General features: G+C 48.8%; 1 protein-coding gene across 6 annotated transcripts; it reads left to right on the top strand.

Moving 5' to 3' along the window:
• Positions 1–764: 764 nt before the first annotated feature.
• Positions 765–8,940, top strand: sytl3 (synaptotagmin-like 3). Of its 6 annotated transcripts, none has more exons than XM_023839396.2 (16): positions 765–1,275; positions 2,468–2,705; positions 2,921–3,133; positions 3,562–3,629; positions 4,205–4,256; positions 4,908–4,974; positions 5,148–5,220; positions 5,524–5,642; positions 6,018–6,140; positions 6,566–6,729; positions 6,813–6,915; positions 7,010–7,180; positions 7,436–7,544; positions 7,632–7,734; positions 8,112–8,302; positions 8,631–8,940. In XM_023839396.2, exons 2-16 carry the CDS (start codon positions 2,608–2,610, stop codon positions 8,717–8,719), a joined length of 1,743 nt encoding a protein of 580 aa, XP_023695164.2. In that variant the 5' UTR covers positions 765–1,275; positions 2,468–2,607; the 3' UTR covers positions 8,720–8,940. The 6 variants fall into 6 exon arrangements, with proteins under 6 accessions (XP_023695164.2, XP_023695168.2, XP_023695162.2 ...); XM_023839400.2 differs by having other exon boundaries at positions 2,465–2,700; XM_023839394.2 differs by having other exon boundaries at positions 2,465–2,705.
• Positions 8,941–9,058: the final 118 nt, after the last annotated feature.

Here is a 9,058-nt window from a genome sequence, read left to right as displayed (position 1 = left end):
TGTCCGTTACCAGTAGGGGGAAGTAACGATTCACCGCAACCCACAGTGAGCAGAAAGCGGGTGTGTTAAACTGATACGCCACCTAGCTGTGGTCTCGCTGTATTGTTATGGGGACGATCGAGTGAAATGCTCTTCACAATTCGGATAAACAGCATTTAATTACTATTTAAGAAAAGGTAATAAGCGCTCACGGGCATAGATTCCTTATATTTCTTTTGAACTGTACGGTAAGATGTTAAAAATAAATGTGGTGCAGGTTTTTTTTCTTTCATTTTTTAAATGCCACAATGAAAACATGCAGTGTACTTATTTATTAGGCCCAATGCATAAAAAATGCTATTTAAACCTAGGTGAGTCAGCCTACAAACAAACTCACGACCCAAACGTTGGAAGCTCTGCGTCCTGATGGCTCACGGCTACGCACGATTTCTCACGACCTCCCGACGAGCCGCATTAACGTAACCGCATTAACTTAGCAGTAAATGACTTGTGTGCAAAGGTGCACACAGCGTGTATGGACCATCAGATTTGGCATGGGGCACGATCAGGGCTGGACTGGGATTAAAAATTGACCCACAAACCCATCGGCCTACCGGAAAAATGCCTGGTATGCCGGATGGCCAATCCTACGGGGGTTGCCTACTTTGTTCAACTGGCTGGAGTGCGATTTTCAGTTCGAGACAAATCTGCGGGTACATGCACATGCACACGCATTTATATGTATGTTACAATTTTATTACCTTGTAAATAATCTGTAGGGTTTGCAAACTGCCCCAGCGCTTTTGATGCACCAGATGCATGAGAACTGGCAGCCTTGCAGTGCAGACCTGCAGGCGATAGAGTCTACCGAGCTGGGGCGCCAGATCACGAAATACTAGGAAAAAAATACGTCCCGTATTGGTTTTTCAGTGTTAGCCGATCGCGTGAGAAACGGTACGGGTGGCAGCTTTACACGGGTGTGTAGTGACTTGTGCGCTGTGTAAAGGTGCCCAAGTGTGTAGTGACGTGTAGAGGTGCACAGGCGTGTAGTGAGGCTGGTAGAGGTGGGCAGGTGTGTAGTGATCACGTGTGCGCTGTTTAAAGGTGCCCAAGTGTGTAGTGACGTGTAGAGGTGCACAGGCGTGTAGTGACGTGTGTACCGTGCAGAGGTTCACAGGCATGGCTGATGCGCGCAGGGCTCTCGTGGAACCTCAGGAAGTGAGTCAGCTGACGTCTCCTTTCCTCTGTGGGCTCGAGCCGGTGCAGCGTTTATTCTGCGCGAGCGGCTGGCTGCAGGTAAGCGTCTCTCCTTATTAAAGAGCTCGGTCTGTTTGTCGACCGCCATACGCTCTTTGCTGTGCTGATCCGGGGGTGAGGTCTGGGGTTTCCGTTACTGGAGGCAGGTGCACCGGTGCCTCCATGCTCTTTGATCTCCTTCAAAAGTTCAGCTATAGCAGCTCTTTGATGTTTCACAGGTCTGGTCTTACTGTACAGACGTTACTCCAGCGCTCAACGCGCAGAAATACTTTACTTCCAGTTTCCTGATAAATATCAAATTGGTATCTAAGAGCAGCAGAGGTGGTGTCTACGTGTTCCTGTGTTTAGTGGTCGCCTTCCACGGCATTGTCAGGTTAGTGAGTTTAAATAACCTTCGGTATCTGGTGGCGGGGACTTTTAAGACTCTGAGATGTCAGCTGCGCAGGAATCACAGTTCGGCGTTCAGATGCTCCTTAATTGTCGCTCCTGTTGCCGGCGAGGATTCTTTGTCAGGTAGATATTTTGTTACTCTGAGTCATGGAAGAGGATTTTTGCATTTCTTGTAATCATTCTTGTAAGTCTTCCGCACGCCCCCCACCCACGCCGATTGACTACAGGAAGCATGACTGTGATGGGTAGTTGTGTTGAAAACCCTCAGAATGCTGGCAACTCCATCGTCAGTTGAAACGTAGCTGTGGCCACCGCTCCCATCTCACTTCTGTTCCACATGCGTAACTTGTTCACAAGCTTAAATTTAGCTTTGCTGTGCAAGATGAACGGATGCCATTAGGAGGATGCATTGGATGCTTTGTTCTAGACTCTATCTGCTGGTCCTGACAGCGTGTTCGTGTTTGAATCATGCGAGGCTCAGATAAGGAGGAATTTCTTTATGTACTCTGACAGGAGGGTTACACAAAGCCTAGTACAGATACCATCTGTACAGTATGTAGATCTCTTGTGATCAGGACAGATGTCTTGCCGTATCCCACATGAAGTAAACAAAGGAATCATGAATCATGTAAGAATGACAGTCTGTGGTTGTATGGACATAACTGTGAGCTGATAGGGGGGAGGAGAGATCTGTTAATCTGAGCTAAGAATCAGAATCTCAGGGTGACATCATTAAACGTTTAATGGCCGATAGCAGCGACTGAATCACTGTGTCCAAATAGAAGCCTATCTCTCCGGGGGTGTGAGAATGAACCCAGCCCATGTGTGTGCTCCTCAGCAGATCCTGAAGTGGAGAAGCTCCGCCCTTCCAGGGGGTGGGCCAGAGCAGCGTGATTGGCCAGATCGACGAGGCGTGAGGTCACACGGTTCAGGGAACATCAGGGTCTTCTGAGGGATCCCGACGTGAAGCGGAAAGAGAGCATGGATCTCACCCTCCTCAAAGCTTTGGAGAAGGAGAAGGTTCTAGAGGTTCTTCAGAGGGATAAAGTTCTGCGCTCTGTGGATGACGAACGAGTGAGGTAAAAAAAAACAACCTGTGTTTGCTTTGTGAGACCCCTGGATAATGGTGGCATTTGTTTATTCTATTTGACCATATTGACTGTTTTTTAGTTGTTACGCTTCTTTTTAGTTCTTATTCTGCTTCAGTAAACAGCTGCGACAGACCTGAGAGTGTTTTGCCTGGAAAGAGATGCACCCTCACGCACATGTTTGGTCTCCTGTCCGTTTCCCTCAGGAGACTGAGGTCAGAGCTGCAGATTTGCCGCCGGGAGGCAGTTAGTGTCATGAGGCAGTATGGGGAGCGGATGTGTGCCAGGTGCCAGCGGCCGCTGGGCCAGCTCTGGAACTGTGGTGCCGTGTGCCACAGCTGCAGCCACCGCATCTGTGCCGCCTGTCGCGTCGTCAGCGGAAAAAGAAGCTGGAAGTGTACCGTGTGCCACGCCTACAGGTGGGGGGGGCCGATGCTGGAAGTGTGCCGTGTGCCGCGCCTATGGGTGGGGGGGGCCGATGCTGGAAGTGTGCCGTGTGCCGTGTGCCATGCCTATGGGTGGGCGGGGCCATAGGGTAGAAGTGTGCCATGTGCCATGCCTACAGATATAGATGGGTGGGTTCATTTAGTCATGGTGCTGGTTTGGTAGGATTGTGTGTTCATATGGTTAAGGTTTTAAATTGTTCTATCACAAATTTAAGCAAAACTGCTTTGAAACAGGATTTGTACATCATGAAATTACACATTGTTCTGAAATGTGACCTGAATCATCACAGCATGCAGACCTCCTGATACGAGGTTTTGATATGGCTGAGCTTATGGTGGTCTGCACAGCTGACGGTTCCATGCTACAGAACCCAACAAGGTGACCGCTTTGTCTTCCACAGGGAGTTGAAGATTAAATCTGGGGAATGGTTTCTGGAAGAAAGAGCCAAGAAGTTTCCGGTAGAAGCTGGTGAGTCCATCTTCCCTGGGTAAACATCCACAGTCATTGCTTTGTTTTTTTATTTTGCACTTAACAACTACTTAATAACTTAATCTGGCGGGAACTGTGCTCTGTGCAACTGAGTGGAGCCCCCTACAGGTTCAGTGCTGTCATTTTCTTCACAAATTGCCAAATTGGGGGCTTTGAAGGTTTCTCATTTGTGATTGGTCAGCTTATACTGAGCCCAACTCCCCTGGGAGTGACCCTGTAATCATAATTATGCTAATGAGAAAATTAGAAGCTGAAGACAGAGCTTTCAGATCAGGCCACGGAGGAATGGCCGTATAATGCAGGGCTGAGTACCACATTAAAAACATACTTTACTTGCTTTGTAATGTCCTCAGTGCTGTTCCCAAACTGTATAGCCACAAAACCATAAAATGCATTCTGGCTAAATGATCCTTTTCTGTTGTAGTCCCAGAGTTTCTGTAATGTGAATTAATGGAAAAGAGCCTCCTCCTAATGTAAACACTGTGATCTTGGCCAAAACATCGTGTCATTAAATAAAGAATGATAGTGATATAGTCTTTTCACTTTTTCTTAAGAGAAATACGAATGCATGGGGGAAAAACTGCTGAAATCGTACCAGAGGTTAAGGTAAGTCCAGCGACCGTGTTGTTTTTGTGTTGCCCAGATGTCCTACGTGACGCTGACGAGGCTGTTTCTGTTCCACGCTTCGTAGAGACTTTAACATGCTGTGCCAGGCGTCTACAGTTCGGAAGTTTATGAAGAAAAACAACCTGTTCTCTATTACAGTATAAAGTGCGGTACCACACAGTGCACCCAGAGCAGGGGCAGATTAACTTACATGGGGGCCTTAGTCTGACATCCAGGGGCATGGGGGAGGGTGTGGATGCCACTTTTTTGCGGCCATAAAAATCTACCCCTCCCACCACCATCCCGCGTGGCAAAATCTACTGAGAGGGACTCTCAGGTGTTTGCTAATTCAAGTCACCATTCTATTTTCCCCCAGACAGTGGGGGCTAGTTGGGTAATTCAGGTTCAGAGAGTAAAAGTCCAGACCGGGATTTAGTTTCAACCAACCAGTTGAGCATAAAGATTCACAGAGTTCTCAACTGGTTGGTTGAAACAAAATCCCGGTCTGGACTTTTACTCTCTGGATCTGAATTACCCAACTCTGGGTATAGCCCCGTGAGACCCAAGCTTAACTTTTCAAGCCTTTGAGAACCTGAAATGCCAACAGGTACAGCTGGAACACAGCAAAGCCTTTTGTGATTTTCATTTCAGCCACATCTATGTGGTGCCTCCCACTCCGCCGCCGTTCGGCAAAGACCCGTCGTTGGGAAAGGCAATGGTGAGCAGCCTCAGCCTCCTTCCGCCCACTGAAATGCACTTTGCCATTTCATTCATTTTCATTCCAGCTTAAACGTCGCCTATGACTTGGTTACAACTGATCAGAAGCAGTGATTACCAGTCTTGTTTTGTCGTTTTTTTTGGACTTTCTGAGGCCGTTTCCTGCATTTTTAGGACCTGCATAATTCCAAACCCTTCACGAAATCCGTCGAAAACCTGTTTGTGTCATTCACGACTCATATAAAAAGTAAGTGCTGCTCATTTATATATTTCGTTTATATGTGACTGAAGATGAAAGCTATGAAATGCAGTCATTAAATAATAATGATGAGCAGTAATTGAATACAGGAAGCTAAGCAGGTGGGTGTCCTGAATGGTAGGGGAGGGGTCAGTCAGACTTGCATAAATTTTGTCTTACGTAAGGGTTTTTGAGATGGGTTACTCACGTCAGCCGAGAGCCGTCTGTGTGTTACGTGTGTTGAAGCGTTCTGTGTGTGTGTGTTTTTGCATCTTTTTTTGTGGCTGGACCTCTGCGTCTCTGTACCTGCAGAAATATCAAAGTCCCAGAATGACATGTCCGTGGATCAGGACCTGCTGACGGAGGATTACTGCAAGAGCCCGACCAGGGAGAAGCGGAGCCTGTCTGACACGGCCATCAACAAGTCCAGTGTACGGCGTCCACAGAGAGTCGCCATAGAGACGCCGTGTCTCTGTGCCTCTGCCTGTCCTCTTAAAGCTATGAAAGCTATGAAAACCTGCATAAGATATTGCTTTCCTTAGATAACCCATAGCTGCTGGGATCACTCAGATGGTATCGCTAAAATTACGTTTTATTAAGACACTTTTATCCGAAGCACCATACATTTGAAGAAGTGGGATCAGCCAGACCCTGGAGCGATTTTGAGCTAAGCGTCTTGCTCAGGAGACCGTCGGTGAAATCAGTCTGCTGACCCGGGGATTTGAACTGAAGACCTTCCGATCATTGCCCCCCCCCCCAATCATCACTCTGAACCCAAGTGACGCTGTTCCACTTTCCCTCCACAGACTGCCAAAGATCCCAGCCTTCGAGATCTGCCCAAGAAGGTTGATTCTCTCGATGGCCATCTGAGGGCAATGGGTAGCGATGACAACCTTCCCACTGGCTCAGGGTATGCTGGGAACAAAAGAGTAAGTCCCCGCAAAGCCGAAAGTGTAGCTGTACACGTTTGCCTCACGGGAATCTGCCACGTTGTCCACCAGCACATATGAGAAAGCATTTCAGAAGCATTTTCTGTATCAGGCTCCTGTAGTGAAACTTGTGTCTTGATTGGACGCAGCGGCAGTTTTGGCAACACACAAACCGCACGCTTGCATGGGGCCCCCAGTTGCCCACAAACAATTCCCCCACTAAACTTTAAATAAACAGTTCCTTATCCAGGAGATCTTCTGCTAAGCAGCTAGCCACCATCTTCTGGCTGTACTGGCTACTTATTTAGTTCTTAAGACACCTGAAAGCGGGCTCCGATGTAGCGCTTTGAGTGGAGTCCCTGAAATGACAATCGGGCCCCAGCCCGGACCTCACGTTTCCCTGCCTTCCCCTTCGCTGTTCCCAGAACAGCACGAGCAGTTGCTGCTCTGAGTTCACCTACGGCGGCGGGGTGTCCGGGGAGATCCAGCTGGCCGTGGCCTACAACTTCAGGAAGTCCAGCCTGGAGATCACAGTCGGCGCTTGTAAGGACCTGGCGGATGGAGACCCCAAGAGGAGCAAATGTCACCCGTAAGCAGGGCGTCTCTGGTGGACCGGCTGTCTGGCCACGGCCATGTCACCATGAGCTCCTTCATTTTTCCTGTGACTTGTAGATACGTTAAGATTTACCTGCTCCCGATAAAGTTCCCGGCCCGTAAACTGAAGACTAGCATCAAGAAGAACACGGTGAACCCCATCTTCAAGGAGACCTTTTCGGTAAAGTGGAACCAGAATCCCGCTCCATTGAATCCCGTTCAGCTCGGAAGGTCCTAGGGGTTCGGCCCTCCTCACCGTGTCTGTGTATTAACAGTACAAAATAGAACAGCTACAGCTGGACAAGAAGACACTCCAGGTCTCCGTCTGGCACTCTGGAACCCTGAGGAGGAAGGCTTTCCTGGGGGAGGTCCTCATCCCCCTACAGGGCTGGAGGTTTGGGGATGAAATCACAGAGGCTCCCGTTTGGTACCAGCTGTGCCCCAAGGTAGCTGCTTCGGGGTTTAGGGGCTGCTTAGGGGTTCGTCACAGAGCTCTCACATCTTGCGCTGGTTTTCTGTGCTAATTATTTTTCATAATGGAAATTCACCATTCATTTTAATTCATTTACTAAAGTAGGCCCCATGAATGTCTGTCAGCACTGTGCTGTCCTGCATCGTGTATCTTTTCAGGGCAGTTAACACTGTGATCTGTATGGCTGTAAGAACCACCTGGATAAGGACATTGTGGACTCTCCTTTCAGTCAAAGCAGTCTGTAGGGGGCGCTCTGGAGTGGCCCACCGGCAGCCTGCTTGTGAAAGTGAATCTCTCATCGGCGTCACAGGAGGGCAGGGTTCAGTATCAGAGAAACGGTAGGCAGCCGTGGTGATGTCCCTTTGCACGGTGCAAGCAGAAACTACGTCTAGGCCCATTGATTGTCGTCTCATTCTTTTCCTCAGAGATACACTTCGGGCAAATAGACATCAGTCACCTAACAGTCATGGTCACTGGAGCCAGAAATCTCTCCGTTTCAAAGCCTGGGACTGAAACTTTTGTGAAAGGGTAAGAAACAGACAGATCCAACCATCCATCTATAACAGGGTTCTTCAACTCTGGACCTCGATTCCAAATCCAGGCCGTGTTTTCAGTTCTCCCAGGTAGTTAGTTTAATAATTACTGATTCTGATTGGTCAGAGGCTTCACACCTGACTGACAGGTAAAGGAAGGCTGGAAAACCAGCAGTGCTCGGACCTCGAGGACCGTGAGTTGAATAACCCTGATCTATAACCACTTATCCTGGTCCATCGCAGGGCACATGCATGCACACAATCACAGTGGGACGAGGCAGGACTCCAAGTCCCAGTCCTGTAGATGTGGGTCAGCAGTGTTCCATACGCTGATGCGTGTGTATGGTGTGGTTGATTATCTCCTCTGCCTAGGTGTCTCTCTGGCGCGGAGCACAGGGGCATCACGCAGGTGACACCAGCCAGTTCTCAGTGGGGCCACAAGCTCGTGTTTAGCGACGTGTCCAAGGTGCACCTACTGGAATCCTGTTTGGAGCTGGAGTTGTGGGAACACACCCGCTCTGGCCTGGGGGAGCGCCTCTTGGGCAGCACCAGGCTATCAGGAGGTAAGACCAACGTCAGTCCTGCACGAAGGCTGTGTAATGTGCACGAGGACACAGATTGGAGATAAAGGGGCGGGGCTTTGGCTAGGGTAATCTGACAGATCTAGTCAGTAATCTAGTTTTCAGTTCAGAGGAACTTAATCTCTAATCTTCATTTCCGACCTAAAGATAGTTTAGCTATAACATGATTCATTTAGTGTAACACCCAAATAAGGGTGTAGAATTCAGAGAAAAAGTTCTTGGCTTTAGTTTCTGCTGAGGCGATAGGCTTCACACTTATTGCAAAACTGTACTTTTGCGGCTGTGAAAAGACCTACACCCCTGTCCCCAGATCTGATTTGGCAGCAGATACAGCATGAGCCGAACGGGTGGCACAGCCTGACCCTGCCTATGGAGGAAGACGGATCCAGGGCTGTCTGACTGCGGCGCCACGCTCAGCTCAGCCTCACCGGCTGTCCGCTGTGACTGCCTGCACGTTTCCAGAGGACAGTCTCAAAAATGACAGCCTCCTTTACCTGAAACCCAATCAGTGGAGCCACACTCTGTGGCTGCCCCTATTTCAGTGGGTGTGACTACATGCTGTCAGTCACAAAGCTCCACCTACTTCTGTTACTTTATTAAAATAAACACCATTAAATGCATCTAGTCAAAACGATCTTTGCTCTTTGCACTTGGACAGCAGCAGGGCTTCCGAGAACTGCGTTTTAGTAAAAGCCTTACCCTCTACCCTGCAAAGACCACCCTTAAGTGTCACACCAA

This window comes from Paramormyrops kingsleyae, chromosome 19 (genome assembly GCF_048594095.1).
Source record: "Paramormyrops kingsleyae isolate MSU_618 chromosome 19, PKINGS_0.4, whole genome shotgun sequence".
NCBI lineage: Eukaryota > Metazoa > Chordata > Actinopteri > Osteoglossiformes > Mormyridae > Paramormyrops > Paramormyrops kingsleyae.
The sequence above is the reverse complement of the archived record's forward strand: the minus strand, read 5'-3'. Positions and strand labels throughout refer to the sequence as shown.

Coding starts and splice junctions, on each gene's coding strand:
- sytl3 (XM_023839396.2), top strand. CDS start 2,608: ATGGATCTCACCCTCCTCAAAGCTTTGGAGAAGGAGAAGGTTCTAGAG. Junction 6,916..7,009: donor TCTTCAAGGAGACCTTTTCG/GTAAAGTGGAAC, acceptor GTGTATTAACAG/TACAAAATAGAACAGCTACA. Junction 7,181..7,435: donor GGTACCAGCTGTGCCCCAAG/GTAGCTGCTTCG, acceptor CTCTCCTTTCAG/TCAAAGCAGTCTGTAGGGGG.